General features: G+C 30.8%; 1 protein-coding gene and 1 long non-coding RNA gene across 3 annotated transcripts; one reads left to right on the top strand and one right to left on the bottom strand.

Moving 5' to 3' along the window:
- Positions 1–577: 577 nt before the first annotated feature.
- On the bottom strand, positions 578–3731 carry LOC148554363 (uncharacterized). The gene is made up of 2 exons (XR_015892061.1): positions 2873–3731; positions 578–2784 (listed from the first exon to the last, which is right to left on the bottom strand). It is a non-coding gene; the product is annotated as an uncharacterized LOC148554363 (long non-coding RNA).
- Positions 3732–10759: 7028 nt separating this feature from the next.
- On the top strand, positions 10760–12091 carry LOC107608504 (homeobox-leucine zipper protein HAT9). 2 transcript variants are annotated; one of them, XM_088493688.1, is made up of 3 exons: positions 10760–11350; positions 11443–11519; positions 11602–12091. In XM_088493688.1, the coding sequence occupies exons 1-3, from the start codon at positions 10982–10984 to the stop codon at positions 11729–11731; spliced, it is 576 nt and encodes a 191-aa protein (XP_088349814.1). In that variant the 5' UTR covers positions 10760–10981; the 3' UTR covers positions 11732–12091. The 2 variants fall into 2 exon arrangements, with proteins under 2 accessions (XP_088349814.1, XP_020962274.1); XM_021106615.2 differs by having other exon boundaries at positions 10825–11350; positions 11440–11519.
- Positions 12092–22002: the final 9911 nt, after the last annotated feature.

The following is a 22002-nucleotide window of genomic DNA, read 5'->3' as shown; positions in this document are numbered from 1 at the left end:
TCTTTAAATTTAATTTAATCCAATCAGATCAAATTCATAAATAAATGTAATACTAATATCTAATATCTAATATATATCTAATAAGAAAAGTTTAGAGGGTCAGCAATTTTGTTAAATTTTAGCCAGCATGTAATCAGCAAAAAAAAGTGAGCCATTGGATAAAATTTCACACCAATCTCACACCATTAAAACCATCATTGATGGCTATTTGATGGCTACAAATCACAAAAATTGCTAGCCCCTAGCATTCCTCTATCTAATATACTTGAGGATGGAATCTTATCCGATAGTCTAATAAATCAGATATTATTAAAAAAAAATCGAATCGAATATGAATCATATTGTGAAATTTGGTAAATTAGATATTTTTTTACACACTCCTATATATTATAGAACGGTAATTATATGTATTAAAAATACTAATATTCCAATACTTTTAGTCACTAATATTTATTATAAAATATATACATAAATGATATTATTTTCAATAAGAATCAATACCATTATTAACATTTAACGAGAATACTATGTTATGAGCTAATAGGTATATTACGAGAAAAAAAAACGTCAAAACCTCTTTAAGTTGCCACATTATAGCATTAAAAAATGAATATTCAAGACAGTAAATGCCTAATAACATCGAATCCAACTAAAAAAATAGTATGAAGGAAAAAAAAAACTTAGCAGGTAGGCATCTGTCCACTTTAACACCTAAGAGCACTACTAACTAAAGCATCGAAATATCTTTACAGATAGTTTTTCCGACTTGAAAACAACGCTGTGCCCATTAAGATCTCCGAAACTCATAAACTCATAACTTCGGCTCAGGTACGAACAGATATCAATGACTAAAATTACTGAAACATATCAAATCAAACAAATTACTCCCCATTGTTAGTGGTTCTGCTGTGGAATATATGAAAGACACGAAACTCATGGGTCTTTCAGAAAGTCACAATCACTAGCAGAAGTTGTAGCCTCTTCGATGCGGCTGTTGTCTGAACTTCTATAGCTCCCAAGCTCCTCTCTGTCCCAGTGTATGGAATATTGATACTTGTAATTCTCTTTTATTAACGAAAGCTTACTTATTTTGGAGGAAAAAAAATGACTGAAACACCAATATTTTTCGAGCACCTAAAAATGTTACGCGAAAAAAAATAAAATTCTCGTATTACAAAACAATTCAATGAGAGATTCATAATCTTTAGTTTTCACCATGGTCCGCAGATTTACACATCAATCTCTAACAACTTTCTTTTTCCTTTTGTATTTTGGACTTTATTCTCTTAACAACTTTTCATTCAAATTAAAACTGGGCTGGACATAACCTAATTTCAAATTAAAATAGAGTAGTAATGTCTCAAAATAGTTTATTAAAAAATTTAATCATACATTTTGGTTTCTAAAAATTTTTAATTATCAAATTAGTTTTAAATTTTTTATTTTGTTAGACAACTTAATTTTTATCTATACAAAAGAGATTCATTTGAAAATTTTAAAAATAGTAAAGACTTATGTTTTTGTTCAAATATTGATGGGAGCTGATTTAACTAAACTTTTTAGTCTCTAACAAACGAATTTCAGCGAAGCCAATGAGTAATAGCTCAAATGGCATAATCTCCCCATACTCAATTAAGAGGTTGCAGGTTCGAGTCTCCTATCTTTGGTAAAAAAAAAAAAAAAACGAATTTCAGCGAAAGTAATTTATCTATAGTAAGAAACAAAATTATCTGTTGAAAAGCAAAAATGTTCTAGTCACAAGGAAAAAAATGTTTCTTGTTTTTGGCATTAAAGGGGCTTAAAGCCCCAAAAACAAAACCAGGAACTGCTCTTGGCAATAACACTCTTTTAAGATCCTCTGCCAAAATTAACTTGAAATGACGGCGTGGATGATCGAGAAGTAGTTGGGCCCAGTAACTACCAAAGTTGATCCCGGATTGGGCCCTTGATAGGAAGTTTGCTATAGGAACAACTTTGAACAACGATGAACTCAACAAAAAAAAAGAGGAACAATGCTGAACTTGATCATCAAATAAGACAAAAAAAAAAAAAATACTTGATCCCCAATTCCTGACCAAAAAGGGGAAAAAAAAACCTGTTCGAAAGTCTGAAATAGTGGTCATTGAACAATCCAAAACCACTGACCCAAAAAAAAAAAAAAAAGACAAACCAAAACCCGTGGTTGAAGGCTTATACTATTAAATAATAACTTATTTAAAAAGAAAATAACTAATACTCCTATCTGTGGAATTTGCAGGGAAGGAATAGAGACTATAAAACATGCAATTCTTCTATGCTCGTGGATCAGAGTAACGTGGTTTGGAGCACAGAGTCAATGTTTATCAACACCAGAAACAATCAAGTCATTTGCAGAATGGCTGCTTGAAATATGCAGAAAAATTAGAGGACAAGGGAAGGAAGAAGCAGAGGATCTAATTGGAAGAATTGGAGTGCTAAGTTGGGAGATTTGGAAAACGAGAAACCAGACTATATTTCAAAACACTATCCCCAACCCCAATGCTACCATCATCAGAGCTAAAATCCTAGAATCAGAAATCAGGGAAGCAATGCGAAAAAAGGAGCAGCTCGGACAAAACCAGAACAGGAGTATAAGCAGAAGGAGCATTACCTGGAGACCTCCACCGAGGGATTGGCTAAAGGCTAACGTAGATGCTGCGTATAGAAGATCGACAGCGGAGGGAGCAACTGCAATTGTGATTCGAGACAACTCTGGATGACTATTAACAGGAGAATCCATGAGAATCAGAGCTCATTCCAGCTTAGCTGCAGAAGCAGAAGCAATGAGAATGGCACTAATTTTAGCTACAAATATTAATTTGGAGCAAATCTTAATTAGAGTCGGATAATTTACCTCTTGTGCAAGCAGTAAAATAAAAAACTTATATAGGAGAGGTGGAACCAATTCTTCGAGATATTCTTCTCCTGGCTGAGAGTCTTCCCAATTGTGACTTCATATGGGTCCCTAGAGAGGGAAATAAAGTCACAGATGGAGTGGCGAAATGTTTCCTGATAGGCCAATTGGAGAAAAACTGGAGATGGAAGTCCCCATGAGAGATAGCAGAACAACAAAGGAGGGAGGCTTCAAACCAAAATGGATGCTCCAATCGAAGCCATTCACTGGGCAAGACTCAAAACACATTGCATTCCAGAATTCAGAGGCAAGGGAATATGAATTTCGGGGAATCACTGTGGCAGAGAGACCTGATGCCAAATTCGGGAACTTTAAACCCTCTCCCAGTCGTCAACGGTGCTGATGCGACTTCGCCGGAAAGGAGAAATGTCTCCGTGAATAACACCAACAGACCCGGGCAAGGCAGTCAAGCAGGGAAGGAGAAATTCGGCGTAGCCAACCGAAGCTTTGCTGGCGACGAAGATTAATGGCGAAGATGCGGCGAAAGGCGGCTTCACCCGCGGACAAGGGCATCAGACGGCGGCGGTGAAAATCGGTTGTATCAGCAAGGGAGATGGAATAGGCCATAGCAGAACCGAAGGTCTGAGGCAGCGGGGCAGGGAGAAACGGTGTCAGTGCAACCTCTGGGATCGACGGCGAACAGGCGGTGGTGACGGCTGCGCAGCTGACGAAAGCCATGAGACGGAGAGTGAGAGAGATGAAGAGAAGGCGCGAGTGTTATAGCAATAGTTTAGGGTTGTGATTGTTCCCCGACCTGACCCGGGTTCCTTGGTTGTTTGGCACTGGGCCAAGACAAAAAAGAAAAGGCTTATACTAATGGTACTAGGGGTGTTCGCGGTGCGGTTTGGTTCGATTTTTTAGAGAAAAGTCATTCGATTCATCGGTTAATTAAACTACGGTTTGATTTGATTCGATTTTTTTATCGAAACCATCCGAACTAAATCAAACCAATTAAATTCGGTTGGGTTTGGTTCGGTTTTTCAGTCAATTCAAAAAAAATACTGCCATACTATTTCATAAAATCATAACATTGAAATCAACAAATACAAATATACAATAACTAACAAAGTCTTGATCCAATGAAATTCAACGACAAAAGAAATTAACATACGACAATTAAAGAAGTTTAAAAGTTCAATAGTCAACACAACAAAAAATAAATATAAATTTTCTGCAAAAGATAGCCACGTTATAGTGTCTTTTCCAACAAAACAGCTAAAGTTCTTTACGCAAACCAACCTGAAACAACAACAACAACAACAACAACAACAACAACAACAACAACAACAACAACAACAACAATAATATAGCACTAGTAGAAAAATATTCTAGTCTAGTTATACATTCTAATAATAAAGAGAATAATCTAACAATAAAGAGAACAATTCATACCATAACAAGATGTACTCAATTAAACTCAACACTAGAATCTTCTTCATTAAGATCAGGAGTGAGTACAACTTCTATAAAATATATAAAATAAGGAACAATCATAACAATAATATATATAAATAAAAACTAGATTAAAAATAAAGAAAATTATAAATCGAAGCTTAACCCTACTTAATTTCAACTTCTCCAATTCCTCAGTGAGCTCCTCAAGAACAAGTTTTAAAGAGTTTCAGAGCCAATTTTGTGTACAAATTAATGCTTCAACTGTCATCGGAGTTAGAGAACTCCTGTAATTATTCAACACCCTTCCTCGTTCCTCCAGTACTAAATGCCAATTCTGAAGCTACTGTAAAAACTGACATAGCTAAGACGTCTATTGCAATCTACCCAAGAATTGGATATTTAGTGGAATTCACTTTCCACCAATTTAGAATGTCAAATTACATGCCACTCTTCTCTAAGGCCTCCATAAGATATAAATCGACCTCATTCTTCTTAACACTCTCATTAAATTGTATTTCCTTCTCAAATTCCATAGCAAAAGAAGTTTCATGTGCATCAAGCTCTTGTGTGCTAATTTCAGGAGGATCTTGACGAGTAGATTTTTAATAGTTACCAATCCCACCAAACAGCCTATAGCTATTGAACACCTTGAAAAGCATCTCATTCACCTTTGTAGTCAAGAATTCAACATCTTCTTTTTCATACAACTTCTCAAAACTCCACTTAATCAACTGAAGCTTATACCTAGGATCAAGAACCACTGCAATGAAAACCATCATATTTGTGTTTTTTATATTTCCCTAATATTTATCATACTTGGACTTCATTTTTCTCAGCCATGCCTGAAAGCACCAGATCTAAACTTCCCATCCAATGCTTAAATGTAGACAATATTTTACAAAAGTCATTAAAATGTTGAGAAGATGTCACAAATGTTAAACTCGAAACTTTGTTGGTTACATCATAAAATATTTTTAAAAACTTGACAAAATGTCTTGCATTCTCCCAATCCTCAGACTTAAGAATCCCACTAGCCATCATAGCATATTCTGAATCTCTCTCTCCCAATTGTTTAAATGCCTTTTGAAACTTCAAAGCACTTTCAAGCATTAAAAAGGTAGAGTTCTACCTGGTAGGAATATCTAAATGCATAATGCCTTTTTCCAAAATTCTAGCTTCCTTAATCATAGCCTTAAACCTGTCAGTACGACCTGGTGATGCACGCACATGCCTAACTGCATTCCTAATCTTTAAAATTGAATTATGCATTTCTCTCAACCCATCATTCACAACAAATTTAAAATATGAGCACAACATCTAACATGCAAAAACTCTCCCTTTAATGGATGTGAGTTCCAATCCTCCATTCAACTTTTCAAATAAGAAAGTGCAATATCATTTGAACTAGCATTATCAACGGTTATAGAAAAAATTCGCGATATCTCCCATCCCAACAAACATCTCTCAATCTTCCTTCCAATTGTTTTCTCCTTGTGATTCTTGATAGCACAAATTTCAAGACTCTTTTTTGCAGTTTTTAATTAGCATCAATGTAATGAGCAATAAGACAAAGATAGTTCAAGTTTTGCACAGATGACCAGCAATCAGTTGCCAAACAAATATTTTGATTTGCTTGATTAAAACTAGACTTCAACTTAATTTTTTCATTCAAATAAAGCTTCTAACAATCCCTAGCAACTGTGAGTCTTTCAAGAATTGGAAACTTGGGTTGCAAACAACTCATATAATAACGAAAACTCTCCTCCTCAACATGCGAAAAAGGCAATTCATCCATAATAATCATTCCAGCAAGGGCTTGTCTACAAAGATCAACATCAAATAACACGGCAGAAAGTGAACTACTTATCCCTTTCCTATCATCTTTTATCACATCTTGAAAACAAAGAATCTTTTGAGTAAGATCTAATGCCTCCTTCGAAAATTTTTTGCATTGTGACAACAAGTGATTTTTCATGTTACTGGTGCCATTTTTATGTCTATCACAAGCATAACTAGCTCCACACCAATTGCATTTAGCTCTAGGGTACTGTGGATTACTAGCTTCATCTTTAGTAAAGTGATCCCATGTCCAAGACCTAGGTCTACAAGGCTTTCTCTTACCTTTGTCGATCTGAGTTTCAGTGGTGTCATCAACAACAGCTTCTTCAACAGCCCGCCTCTTCCCTTACCTCTATTAGCAAGCTTTCTTATGTTTCTATGAGGAGTTGGTGCAGCAGGCAATATAGTCAGAGATTTGATGCTTGTAGATTCATTTGGAAGAGGAACTGGCGTAGCAGGCAATCCAGTGTCGTCCATATTCTCACTTGAACTAATATCAAACTGCATAAACAAATACATTGAACAACAAAATTTAAAAAATCAGAAGTAAAATCATAACAAAATAAAATTACTAGAAAACAAAATACTTTGAACAACAAACTGCATAAACAAATTATTCAAATAAAAATTTAAAATATAATCAGCAATTTCAAAAATACAACAGTCAACAATAAACTGCATAAACTCCATACAACAATCAGCAACAATCAGCAATTTCAAAAATACACTGAATATGGAATAGAAATCATTCAAACAGAAGCAGAAATTCAAACAAAATAAAATTAGTAATAATTACCAGAAATTCAAACAAAAATACACTGAACATAGAACAGAAATTATTCAAACAAAAGCAGAAATTCAAACAAAATAAATTTGTGAATGGATTAAAAAATGAAGAAGAGTACTTTAGGGTTTCGCAGAGTTACAATTTATACAGAGAAGAGGGGTGTGAGAGGTGTGGTTGTGGTTGATTAGAAAGAGAGAGCAACAAACTAACTAATTTGCTAAGCTGTCATAACAGATTAACAACTTGCTAATTTCAGGGATATTTGCCTAATTAACACTAACATGCCCCCTCAAACCAAGGGCCATCTAAGGTTCTGCTTTAAAGACTCTAACTAGATTTCTGAATTTGAGGAAGGACGAAGCTGAGAGAGATTTGGTCAGTGTGCCTACCAGTTGATCCTGGGCTGGAATATGTTGGATATAGATTTCCTTTCTTGTTACATAGTCTCTTACAAAGGACTGGTCCTAGGCAAAGTGTTTTGATTTGTTGTGTAAGATCGGATTAGTTGAGAGAAGAACTGCACTTTGGTTGTCACAGTAAATAATTGGTTTTGTTGCACAAGTCACTCTGATCTCTGTTAGTAGATATTGAAGCCAAACAATTTCAGTTACTGCATCAGAGATACCCTGAAACTCTGTTTCAGTGCTGCTCCTAGATACTGCAGCCTGCTTGCGTCTTGCCCAAGACACCAGATTTGGGCCAAGATAGATTCCATATCCATTGGTTGACTTTCTGTAATCAATGTCACTAGTCCAGTCCGAGTCACAGAAACCATAAATTAAGAGTTAAAAGAGAGAATTGGGAGAAAATTAAGAGTGAATAGATTTTTGTTATTGATTAAAAAATGAAGAAAAATACTTCAGGGTTTCGCAAAATTACAATTTATACAGAAAAGAGGGGTGTGAGAGGTGATTGTGGTTGATTAGAAAGAGAGAACAACAAATTAACTAACTTGTTGAGCCATAACAAATTAACAACTTACTAATTTCAGAGATATTTATCTAATTAACATTAACAGTACAAACACTTATTTATTTGTCCACATACATGTATGGTTGTCTTTCCTGCTACTTGTGACATTGAGAGATTCTAGCTAAAGCTTTGACTATTAGAAGTGAAATAATTCTTGACCCTCAAATTGCTGTATATGACTCTCTCTTTTGTACTAATTACTATATAATGTATATAGTAGAAAAGAAAACAAACCACTGATAATCAAGGTTGACTTTAAATTGATCACAAGCAACTTGCTCTTGGATTGAAATAATGGATATACGATGAGCAATGAATTTGGTGGTACATAAAAATGATAAGACTTTGTCATTTGTTTCCCAAGATAAAGCAAAACAGTTCAAAGCACCAGGCATTAAATTATGTACTCCTATTCTTTTCGGTTTAGATATTATATTCTGTCATCTTAATTATATATATGTGCGATTGAGTTAGTTATAAAAACAATTTTCAAATATTCTTAGTTAATTACTAATTTATTATACTAAAAGTTATTTATTTTATTTAAAATTATATATAAAGCGTACACTAAATAAAATACATAATAAATAAATAATTTATTGAAAAAGATATTAAACTAATTAAAGTAAATAAAACTACTTTTCCTTCTAGTGAAAAATAGATCAATAAATATTTATTAGAAAAAAATATTATTTTAATTTTTAACATTTGAACTAAATTCTAATGATATTTTTAACGTTTAAATCGTGTTATTTCTATCCCATTTTTATTCGAAACTTCTTATTTCATCCTGCTTTAATTTTTTTGTTCCGAAAATATTCTTTCTTCCATTATGATTTTCTTCTAAACATCGGCAAAAATTATATCTGTAATGGTCATAGTGGTTATTGTAGTGATTTGATAACGAAAGTGATAGAATAATAAAAAAAATGATAAAAAAAAAAGAAAAAAAGATTTTTTTTGTGGATAAAAAATCATTTTAATCAAAAAATAAAAATAAGATGAAATAAGATGTTTAAATAAAAATATGATGTTTTAAATGTTAGAGATAAAATTAAAATTTAATTTAAATATTAGGACTAAAACAGTATTTTATTCTATTTATTATCACCGCAAAAAAAATTAATAGATTCTTATTAATTATATATCATCACATTTATATAATTCTTTCAACAATATCATAAAAAAAAGGTTAAAATAGCATACATAAGATCCGCTATATTTATACGTAAAAAGCTTTATTAGCACATCAAAAGTAAATTCATAATTTAAACCTATAAAAGAATTAAAAAATGTGGAATTCATGATGACATTTCTGACGAATGCATGCTATCTGATGGAATGAAATTATGAGTGCAAAACACTGAAATGAATGAATAAGATGTGTAACTAAAAGCTTGAAAAACATGTCCCATTCCCACTATTGGATACGTATTGCTTTCGTTTTTCACTCTTGTTTCCTTTATGGGTGCGGGGATGCCTTTAATTTCAACTCACACCACCAATTTGTTTTCCTTTCCTTTTGATGTGTTATGTCACGATAAATTTTAAGATGTTATATTTATAGTGTTTGCAAAGTTATTTTAGAATGTTTAAGAATATTTTGGATAATTTTAAAACATTTTAAAATGTTCAAAAAAAAATTTAAAATTTTAAAAAGTCATGGAGTATTTTAGATAAAAGAGTGTGAATATATATAAAAATATAAAAATAATATAAAATAATTTAAAAAAATATAATAGTTTAGATATTTGCAATAAAAGTTTTAGATACTTGATCTAGGCTGTTGATTAAATTTAATTATGGTCGTCTATTAAAGTGGATGACTATAAATAAGAGTGAGAATTTTAGTATTGTGTGCGTAAGTTATTTGTAATAATCACTTGAGTAGTGAAGTGTGTGATTTCCACCAAAACCTTTTTTTTTTAATATTCTCTTATATTTTTAGTTTTCTTGTTAAATATTGAAAGTTAGGCTAATTTGATCTTAACTCGAGAAGTTGAGTGAGTTCAAGTGTCAGTATGGTAATATTGGAATGTGTCTAAGACCGTGCTATTTTTTCAATAATATTTTTTATAAATAAAAATATCAAGTCAACAATATAATAAGCTTTTAATTTTAAAAAATAATATTAGATTTATATAAAATTATTGAGTAGTTCTTGCTAGACCAGTATTATTTAATTAGTCTTATTTATTAGTCATGATGTAATTCAGGTTGTTAGTTTTTACACTTTTTGGTTTAAGGGTGGCAATATAGATAGATAGATAGATAGATAGATAGATAGATAGATAGATAGATAGAAATTGAGATTAATTAGATCATATTTAGCTTTACTCAAGCAAGCTAAAATTTGATGGAACAAAATGAAAAATTGAGAATGATTATTCTGGATTTGACTGTTATCTTTCTTTGATAATATATATAAAAAGCTTTTTATAAAATTCACACTATATCTTATTTTTATATATTTTTTTCTTACGAGTTATTATAGTATTTTTCCCCGTCGTATATTAAAGTATTAAAACTTGTATTTGAAAATTGTTAGAGCACTTATCCGGTGCAACATGATTGTTCAAAAGTGACCCTGAAATCCATTCCAACATGAATAAATTATTTCGTTTCTTGGTGAATAAAGAGATAAATAATGTGACCCCACAAACCCTCCACCACTCTATCATAATAAATTGAGAAAAACCCAAAACAGATCTGACAATTACTTCGAAAGACAACGATATCTTTGATAAAAAAAATCAAATTCGACTCCTAATAATTACCTCAAAAGAACAAGGAGGTTCCTGTACTTAAAAAAGTCAATGTTATTTTTTTTTGGCACAGGGATAATCAGTCCAAAAAAAATCAGTGACCAAATTGGATGCTTTTTTTTCTTGAAGGTCTCGTTTTCATTTCGAAGTAATTGTCGGGGGCGGATGGGTTCGCTCTAATAAATTCTGCCACAACCGCTCTAATTTGCATCCATTCTTGCATCACATTAATTATTATTGCAATCTACAAACTTCTCAGCTCGCTCGAATTCATTTCCTAATTCTCACAATATGATGATGGCCTTCTCTAATAATAATGACCAAGAACTTGGACTTGGTCTTGGTCTTAGTCTTGTTCATGGTGAAAACTGTAGGCAGAAGAAGAAGGAGGAGGAGGAGGGTCCATGCAGCAATATTAAGGCATACCCATCTCTTACTTTAGGACCAGAACAGGATTCTAGATCTTCTCAAAGCGCAGGTGTTTCTTCATTTTCCAACTCATCGTCTAGCATCAAGAGGGAGAGAGACGAAGAATTCTTGCTGGACTTAGACGAAGAAGAAAACAAGAAGAATGGTAACCCCAGAAAGAAACTTAGGCTCACCAAACAACAATCTGCACTCTTAGAGGATAGCTTCATACACCATTCTACTCTGAATCCGGTATGCTTCAATTGTTGATATATATTATATAGATTTCTCACCACCGTTTTTCCTTAATTTCCATTTGATATTATATATATTCTCATCAGAAGCAAAAGCAAGAGTTGGCAAAGAAGCTCAATCTGAGAGCGAGGCAAGTGGAGGTGTGGTTTCAGAACAGGAGAGCAAGGTAGTAATTCGATTTTTCTGTTTTAAATTTGAATGAGTATTAAGTGATAGATGAACATATATATATAAAAATATGTAAGCAGGACAAAATTGAAGCAAACGGAAGCGGAGTGTGAGATATTGAAGAAGTGGTGTGAGAGGCTAAGAGAAGAGAACAAGAGGTTGCAAAAGGAGCTGCAACATCTAAAATCCATGAAAACAAACAACAAATAATATAATAACGATCATAGTGCTAGTTTAGTTAATTGCTATCTTCTTCCTTCTTTTAATTACTTCAGAGGAAGTATAGGGAGTCAATGAAGTATCTATACAATACGTACCATGGGTATAAGGATGTTCGATTTAGTAGGATATTAGATGTCTATTATCTCTCGTACTCGAATGGTTATTTTGGATAGTATGGATGTATTGTGTTTGAAAAATTAGTAGTATTTTATCCTGTATGTTTATTTTTTAACTCATATTGAGCCAAATAAATAGCCCATTGTACATATTGTACAAATACTCCATCGACTCCCTAACGGGACTCCTTACTTAATGATATTATATATAGCAGAAAAATGTTGTTTGAGCTACAACACTAGCGTTTCCATTAATGTAATTTTCTTTTTTTTTTTTTTTCTGATTTGAATCATCAAAGTTGTGAATCAGTTTTTAAACATTAGTTCAACGATTATTTTCATTTCCCACTTTTTGGCTACATTATTGAAAATTCGTCATAAAAGATTTGTCGTCCCCAAACAATGAGAATATATAGAACTTAAATTTAGCAGATGATATTCCATCCATGATTGCCAAATGTTTTAAAATAAGGAGAACACTTTAATAAAGACATTAAAAATGTCTTTTTTTTTTAAAGATGTTTATATATGTCATGTTATTATTGGACATCTTTATTAAATTGGTTAATGATTTATTTTTTAATAAATCAGAACAAAATCGATTTATTATAACAACAGTAATAAACTCAATTATCTGCATTATAATTATTAGACCTGATTTGATCCGATCGAATTACACAATCTAAATCGAATATTTTTAAATTTTTTGATAAAAAGATAAATATATCTCTGACTTTTTATTTTGCAGACATATAAATCCTTAAAAATTTAAAAATACAATTAGATTTCTAAAAAAAATTAGATTTATTGTTATTGTTATAAAAAAAATCAGTTTTATTCTAATTTATTAAGAAATTCAAAAATAATCAATTCATTAATAAAGTCCAATAATAATAGTAAGCGTCTTTACAAAAAGACGTTTAAAATAAACTAATATAATGTGCGTTATTTTATAAAAGGGGAATGCTAGGTAAACAATGACAGTCTTAAACAACATGAACAACCACCAATCAAATAAAAATACAATACATTCTAATTTAATACTATTTATTAAATTTAAGATTAATTTACTCTTTTAACTCTAATAATTTACATTATTCACACATTATTCAAAAATATTGTTGATTATCTATACTTTTTCTTCATAAAAATAATACTATATCACATTTGAATCTGATTGTCAACGGACTTGGATCGGAGAAGTTTGTCGCAGCGTGGTGCATGTGTGGGCCATTAGTCACCACTATCTCCTGCCTTAACATTTTTCACGGTATATATCGCTCAATGCAGCAGGTTAAGAATTAATCTGTTATGGATTAAAATTCTATTTAAAGGTTGGCCAATGAATTATTACATACATAAGGTAAGGTAGGATTTGAATTTTTGACACTCGCTTAAATAAACTAGTGAACTAAATATATCATGTATGTTAATCATTTAATTTACGCAATCAATTAATACCCTAAGTAATCACGTTCGAGCTAACTCTGTATGTGAAACAAACAACACAAATGGGCTTGTGTTTCTTCAAAAACTTCCAAAGTGCTGTTGTAATCGCTTCTCTTATATATACTTGGACGAGCGTCCTTAAATTATTGATCATTAATCAAGTTATAAAGCGCATGACATTATATTATTATTTAATGTTTTCAAATGCGATCTAATGAGTATGTAGTAGCTAGTATCCGATCTGTATGTAACAATATTATTCAACATGTTAATACTAATTAATATAATAAATTATCTTTTTAAATCAAAATGAAAAAACAAGAAATAATAATGTGCTAGCGACTAACGAGTGCAAAAGACAATTTTTTTTAAATAATAATAATTATTATTATCATGAAGACTAGTGAGTACTGTACGTGTTATTCTTCGCACGCGTGCTGGGCTTATCTTGGAAGATTTATGATTGATTTCATCAAAATGTTTATTATTATTCATGATAATTATAAACATATAGTATTAATAGTGTTTGATCAAGCTCTAATCATATATTCTTGTCCTTATCGAAACTGTATGTGGTGCGCACCAATTGTTTGTATGTGTCGGCGGCGTCCACCCAATAAGAATCAGCGGCGATCGAACAAAAACATGAGAACGATAATCATGATTAATCAACAAGCTAACTAGGCAGGTGGCCAAACTTAAAACAAAATTTTGGGAGGCTACAAATTTGTTGAATCTTTTTTATCAATTTATATAAATTCAATAATATTAATATTTATTAAATATTTTAATATTTTTTATTATATAAAAAAATTAAATTAAATAAATAATAAAATATAAAATAATATTAAATTAAATAAATAAAAATTAAAAATTATTATACAATAAAAATAAGAGGTTGCGGGTTCGAGTCTTTTATCTTTTTAAATTTTGCCAATGAGTTATAGCTCAAATGGCATAGTCTCCCCATACTCAATTAAGAGGTTGCGGGTTCGAGTCTCCTATCTTTGGTAAAAAAAAAAAAAAAGAGATGAGAATTGAATTTGAGTGCTTTAAAGTCATAGTAAAGTATTTAAATTAATTAATCTATTTTTTATTTTTTAAAAAAATACTATTAATTTTTTTATAAAAAATTTGGGAGAGTCATCACTCTATTGTCTCAACTAAACTCCGCTCCTGTAACTAGGTATGCGTTCTTTCTATTGGATGATCCAAATTAAATTAAGAGCAATGCTACATGACCAACAAATATATATTATCATTTTTGGCTCGTACTTAATAAATTAAACAATAATTTGTACTTATATTTATTAGAATTTTGCACACGTGAATTAATACAATTTGTATCCATAAATTAATATAATTTGCACTTATATTTTTTAAAATTTATATACATAAATTAATAAAATAATAATATAATATTTTTACTGATCAAATAATGACTAAAAATACTAAAAATTACTCTGTTTAAGAGTTTTTCTTAAATTAAACAACTTGACAATTTTATAGGACTGTATGTATATGCATGCTTCATGACAACAACGATTAGGTAGCCTTTCCACGTTTGATTGAGCACACCACGCACCTCTAAAAAGCATTCATCTTAACTACGATGGTATGTATTAATGTATATGTGGTTTATTATAAAGTATAGACTCAAAGTTTCTTTTAATAACACTCTATTATAAATTTTCTATTTCTTAAATATATGATTTTTAGATAGTTATAAGTATGAGATATTTTTCAACTAACTATTAAAATAGAGTCAGACTCATTTAATCTTAATTCTAGTATAAATTAATTAGTTAATTCCTGAGTATTGTTTAGACCATTATTTAGGTTTGGCAAGCCTAATTTCATTTATGGATATTCAAGCTAAACCAACTCATTTGAATATGATTGATAATTTTACTCGCTGCAAGTAGGGTTAGAAACTAAGCGAATTGAATTACGAATAAAATAAAGTTTGAATTAAAAATTTAGAATTAACTCTATTCAACCTATATACTCGCTTGCACTTTTAGTTTATTAGTGTATATTGTTAGAACTATTATTAACAAGGATTTGATGATGAATTGATATTTATAGTGTTTGTAATTTTAACATAAATTTGATTATGATTTTGTTGTTTTTAATTTTAATATGAATTTAATTTTATATTTTTTTATTTACTAGTATGTTTATCACACATAAAATAATTAAATATTATATTTGATTAAATAATGTACTTGATTAAAAAAAATTAAATTTTTTATTGGTAGAATTGAGTGAAGAATTTTAAGGTACAAGTAAAATTTAGATTAAAAGATTTTCAACTTATAAATAAAATAAAATTTAATTTTAAAAAATTTTACGGATAAAATTAAGATGAAATCTAAATTCTATTACCTCTTATTCATTGTCAATCCTAAGCCATAATATTGTTGAATGTATTCAAAACTCCTAAGTCGCAATTATGTTATGATCCTAGTGAACTAGAATTTTACTAACTTAAACACGTATTAGAATTTTGGCTTTGATTTCATATTTACTGTTGATAAAGTTTCAGTAGTTACCACAAGAAAACAACCAACGTACATAAAAATAATGGAATTTTAGCTGAGGTTGTTATAAAATTAGGCCAATGTAATTAGCTTTTTCTAATGGTATGATGTGTGAGCATTTTTTTTATTTTTTATTTATTTTAGATATAAATTTATTGAGTTTTAATTAGATTTTAGTGTTTGAAACCTATTTGAATGCTACTTTGAGTCGCTTTAATGTTTTAATTATTTCAGGTGAAGTATGGATCGGTTTGGCAGAGTTCGCGTGCAAGAAAAGAGAAGAATCTTGAATCTGCCAAACTAGCGCTAAACGCGGACCTGAGCGTTTAGCGCCAACTGCCTTGTGATGCATGCCAAGTCTCTACCATTAGGGGCGCTATCCTGGCGTTTAGCGCCAGCAAGTTAGAAACGAAGAAGAAGTCACTGCCATCAGGGGAGCTAAACGCCAAGCCTGGCGTTTAGCGCCAGGAAGTCAGAATTGAAAGTGAAGTTTCTGTCACCTGGGGCGCTAAACACTGAGCAACACGGATCAATCTAACCCAAAGGAGCATCTTTAGCTGGATTTGGCTTTTAATTATTATATTTTATTTTATTTTAAGTATTTTTATTCCCAAACACAATTTTTTGGGCTTTAGTTATTATTAGTTTATTTTATTTTGAAATCAAATTAGGTTAAATATAAAAGGAAAAAGATTTCGCCCTTCGGGGGATCTCTCCTCTCGGACTTCATTCCGCACTTTCACACTTTTGAACCCTAATTTTTTCTCTGAGTCATGAGCAACTAAACCTCATTGGTTAAGGTTATGAGCTCTGTTTATTTTCATGGATTAATACTATTATTACTCTGTTTTAATTAATGTATTGATTTAATTTCAAGGATTACTTTCGTTATTCATCTTATGAATTTGAGTGTATTGGAAATAACTCTTATTCTACATGAATTCTTATTGATTCTTGGAAAAGATATCTCACTTGAATACTAGCTTGAAAGTAAATTCCTCCTAAACTGCTAATTACTTAGACTTAACGGGATACGTGACATATAATCCTCTTATATTTGGGTAATTAGGATTTTTGTGGCTAATATACTAGAATTAAACCTAACTCTCTAATCTATATTAAGTGACCAAGAAATTGGCGGTTAATTAGGTTAGAGGAGACTAAATCACTGAGGAATTAGGGTTTAGTCCATTACAGTTTGTCATAAAATGAATCTTGCATGATTAAAATAGCTGGAAAGAAAACTTAATCTGGAACAATAAATAACTCTGAAACCTTAAGTATCTTCTCGCATACTTTTCACACCAATTTCACTACTTGCGTTCTTACTCTCTGAATTTCTGTTTAATGCTTTTGAACCTCAAAACACCATTCTCTGCTTGCCTGACTAAGTGATTCAATCTACTATTGTTGCTCAATCCATCAATCCTTGTGGGATCGACCCTCACTCACCTGAGGTATTACTTGGTATGACCTGGTACACCTACCGGTTAGTTTGTAGACTTGTAAATTCCGCGATCATTGCACTACAAAAAATACTATTAAAATCAACAGCCAAATTAATGATAAAATTGTCGATAATATTAAAAATCGATGACAAAATCAACAACGTAAGTTGTCGCTTTTAAATATGTCAATTTTTTAAAATTATAATAAAATTGACGGCTTGTCGGACCGTTGATAAGTTTTCAATAAAAATAATTGACAATTTTTCTGTCTATAATATGAGTTTAAGATTTTTACCCATTGAATAAAATCACAAACTTATCGTCGATAATGTTAAATAAAATTGACAACGCATTTGTCAATAATTGATACATTAAAATTGACAAAGTAGCCTTCGATTTAATTATATTGAAATAACGAGTTTATCGTGAATTTTTTTTCTTTTGTCTATTTTAAATTTGAAAAACAACAAATGTGCCATCGATTTTAATAGTCATATTTTTTAATTATTTTTTTTATTTGAAAAATAGTAGACAATTAATGCAAATAAACTTTTAAATATAGAAATAAAATTTATACCAAAATATTAGATAACGAGTCAAATAAATTTTTATAAAAATAAAATTTGTACTAAATATTAGATAATGAATTTACAAATTTATTAAAATAGGACGTGCCTTAGAAGAAGTAATTTGTTACCGAACTCTATTATTGGGAATAACAAAAACATCTTTGAATACCCAAAGTTTCATATCCGAAGCGAGTTTTCAAGAAACTACTAGAGTTTTAGCAAAAGCTGCTCTCCGAGGTAATCTTTCACATTCTGCTAGGGAAGAAATTAGAAAAACGACGAAACCTATAGATTGTTTATACATTCCTCTTAGTCTCGACTTTAGGAATAATTTTTTTGCTATCTTTTTTAGAGAACCCCCTAAAGTTCCAACTAAAAAGACGAAATGATTTTTCATTATCTCGATTGAAGTAATGAGCTCCTAATATACTTTCTCTAACATAAAGATTCAAAATAAGATAAATAACTAAATTCAAACTTATATTCTTCTAAATTGCAATCCACTAATACTACAAAATATTCAAAGCAAAGTAAATAACCCTACTCGTACTCGTCTAAATAGTCCTCATCTGAATCATCGAGATTGTCAGAATCATCCTCTATCTGAAAACTCTGTGGTTGTCCTAGTGACTGCAGGATAGGTGAGAGTTTTCTACCTGAAGAGCAGATGTGCTTTTCTGAGAGCTTGAAAAAAAATAAAAGGACGAGTTGGGGAGATACGTGATCCAGAACTACTAAAACCTATTGCCCTCACATACTCAGTCAAGCTGCTGAGTTGATGATTAAATTGATCTATCTGTGAGTTACTGGTGTTGAAATCCTCACGCAAAGATTCAACAATCTGTTGTCACTCTCTTTTCTCCCTTTAGCAGCGGTCTTCAAGCTCTCTATATTTAGCGGCATATTATTCAATTTTTCTATTGAATATTATAATCCGCTCTCTTAAATCCAAAACATCAGTTCAATTTTCTTATCTTAACCTGCTTAAACCTAAGCTGGAAACAATTTTCTTAGCTTTATATATAGTAATTAGCTGAAATTTTATTTGGAGTTGTTTGCATTCCTCTAAACAAAGTTGTTCACTAGTCAACATATTTTTGAGATTAGTTTTTCTTTGATTTCATACTCAGCATTCTACTAGCAAGTAAAAATCGTGAATAAATATAATTTTTTCACAAGGATTTACTAATTGAATCTAAGAGGTCATAAACCGCCCTTTTTGTAAAATTTGAAAAACCAACGAGTAGCATTTATTTTTATAAAATCATGAAAAATCTATTTTTAATTTAATACTTTTCAAATTTAGTACAGTTATATTAGACTTATCTAAGTTTAATTTGGTTTAATTTTTAAGACAATATTACATTATAAGAAAAATTTATGCAGTATAGAAATCTGTTCTGTTTTAAAAGAAATTGTGTCACCAAAGCAGTGAGCCATCTTCCTTGTAAGTTGCATAGCTTTTCCTCTAAAAACTGGATTGCTCTGAAATTTGGATACACCATCCTATACCTCCCAATCTTTTAACTGTTTTTGGTTACAACTCAAAAATTTGTCCAAATTAACAGATATGCAGTTTAGAAGATGCTGCTCTAAAAATAAAAAATCAATTTTTTTGCATAATGCATCTAACTTCAAAAATTTATATCTCCTAATCTGCACATCAGAAAATTATGAAATTTCTAGGGAACATCCTAGACTCATCAAGAATTCATAAAAAAAATAATTCCACTTAAATTGAGTGCCTAGATCGCTCCCAAAAATTTGAACAAATTGCTGTAAAAATTCTACAACAGATTCTGCAGCATAAAATTCGGACCCTACATATCAAATTTGGTTTCCTAATAAGCTACTAACTTCCTCTAATTCATGAGTCTAACCTTCTTTTAGTTATTTAAATTTGTTATACTTCTTGTTACAGCCCCAAAAACTCAACTCACTTTTCTCATTACTCACATGCTACATACTTTCACACGATCATGCACACCAGAATCATAATCATCATCAAACATTTAGCAACATAATCATGAGCAAGAGGTTACTATATATCTAGCTTAACCCGTATCCTTTGTTGACCACTCTCTTTGAAAGTTGATTATTTTAGCTCTCTCTTTTGGCCAAAGGAAGTCCTCTTGAACTTGGATTTTTGGTTGGCTTGATGATCTAGGGAGAGATGTAAATGGTTGATTAAGTTGCTGTTTTTTTTTTTTTTTTTGAATGGTGAGAAGAGAAGATGATGAAAAGAAGGGTTAGGCTTCTTGAGCTCTTATGAAGGCGGTGTCATGAAAGTGGCATTCTTGGTGAAGAAAGCTTGATAAAAGTTGGAAATCTCTCTCTCTCTAATAGCTATTTAAATATGTTATCTCAACTTATAAAGCGTATTGAATAATTACAAATATATTATAATAGTTTAGAATGATTAATTGATGAGTTTGATTTGGATTTATGACTGAAATTGTGATTGATTTTTTTTTTTGGTGACTAAATTGTGATTGATTTGAGTGTAGTTTTGTATAGTAGTTGAATGGATGATTATTGTGATAATTTGGCTGTGGATTCTAATTTAATTTTAATTGAATTATGATAAGTTAATTATCGAGAATCGTATTGTTTTGATAATTGCTGCGAATCCTGGAAATTGTTAAGATAGAGGTTAAGTCCATTTTTAGGAAAAGTTATGTCCAATTTTTTATATAAATAAAGGATTTAATTAAATTAATTGTATAGGTAGTGTCTTGATTAATGAAATTGATAGTTAGAAATGGATATTTAAATACTTGGTTGATGTTGGTTATTAGTTGTTACAAGTTTGAAGAACGAGTATTCTTTAAGGTTAAATTTTTAAAGTACTTGAGAATGGATTGAAAGAATATTTAAGAAAGATAAGAAAAAGTTTAAGAAAATATACGAGGGTAAGGTTAAACTGGATTTGAGTGATAAAAAGGTCATTGTGTGAAAGTTTAGGGATAAAAAAATATTTACATAGAAGTTAAGGATTAAAATGCATATATATAAAAGGTTAAGGGTAAAAGTAAAGAAAAGATAAAGTTAAGAAAAAAGGTTAAGAAAAAAATTAAGAAAAGGGTAAAGATAAGGTCAAAAAAGGTTTGAAGATTAAGGTTTAAGATTTAAATATTAAGGTTTAAGGAATTAAGGTTTAAAGTTTAAGGAAATAAGGTTTGAGATTTGAGGAATAAAAGTTGAGGAAAAGATTGAATGATTTGAATTAAAGGATATGATTTTGAGCACAATCTCGTGAGAAAGGAAAAACGTAATGCTCACTTGAGATATTGTGCATGAGCTTCAGTGGGGATGGTAATATGTAACGACCACTTGAGACTCAAAGGATGAGGCTCAGTGGGACTCTCACTTGAGACCCGACGGATGAGATTCAGTGGGGACGCTCACTTGAGACTCGAAGGATAAGGTTCAGTGAAGACGGCGATACGTAATACCTACTTGAAACCGGAAGGAAGGTTCTCTATGAGGATGGCGGTATGTAATGCCAATCTTCGAAATGTTGTTGGGTTACGGACAATCAACCGACACATGAATTCATGGCTTGTATAGGAATAGACATTCATCATATGCATTTATATGAATTACTTGGGTGTGCCTTCTATTGTTGTATTATGTTATCTGTGAAATTTTCTGCTATTTGACTTGTGTGAATTGCTTGTATGTTGTATTGTGTATCTTGTTTGTGCTTGTTAGTTGGCACCGGATTCGATGGTCCCAGAACGTTTGGACCATTAAATGGTCCCATAACAAAATATATTTTTAAAGTCTTTTTAACAACTGCTACATAGTCCTTTAACTAATTTTAATTACAAATTAATCCTATATATTTTATTTAATTATAAAAATAGTTTTTTATTTTATAAATTATTATTTTATCAATCATTTATTATGTTTATTAACAATAAAAAACAAAAACAATAACGAATTAGATCTTCTATTGATCGTAATAAACCTCTTGGCCATTCCAATTAATTAAAAGTTTATATTTAATCTGTGACATTCGTGATCAACAATAAAATCGTGTTTCCTTGAAAACCAATCGATTGGAATTTCAAAACAATCGATTGAATTATAACTCAATCGATTGGATTACAGTTTATCACAAAACAATCG

The sequence above is a fragment of the Arachis ipaensis genome, chromosome B7 (genome assembly GCF_059453495.1).
Source record: "Arachis ipaensis isolate K30076 ecotype BB chromosome B7, ASM5945349v1, whole genome shotgun sequence".
In the NCBI taxonomy this organism is placed as follows: domain Eukaryota; kingdom Viridiplantae; phylum Streptophyta; class Magnoliopsida; order Fabales; family Fabaceae; genus Arachis; species Arachis ipaensis.
This window is presented reverse-complemented; position numbering and strand designations above follow the sequence as displayed.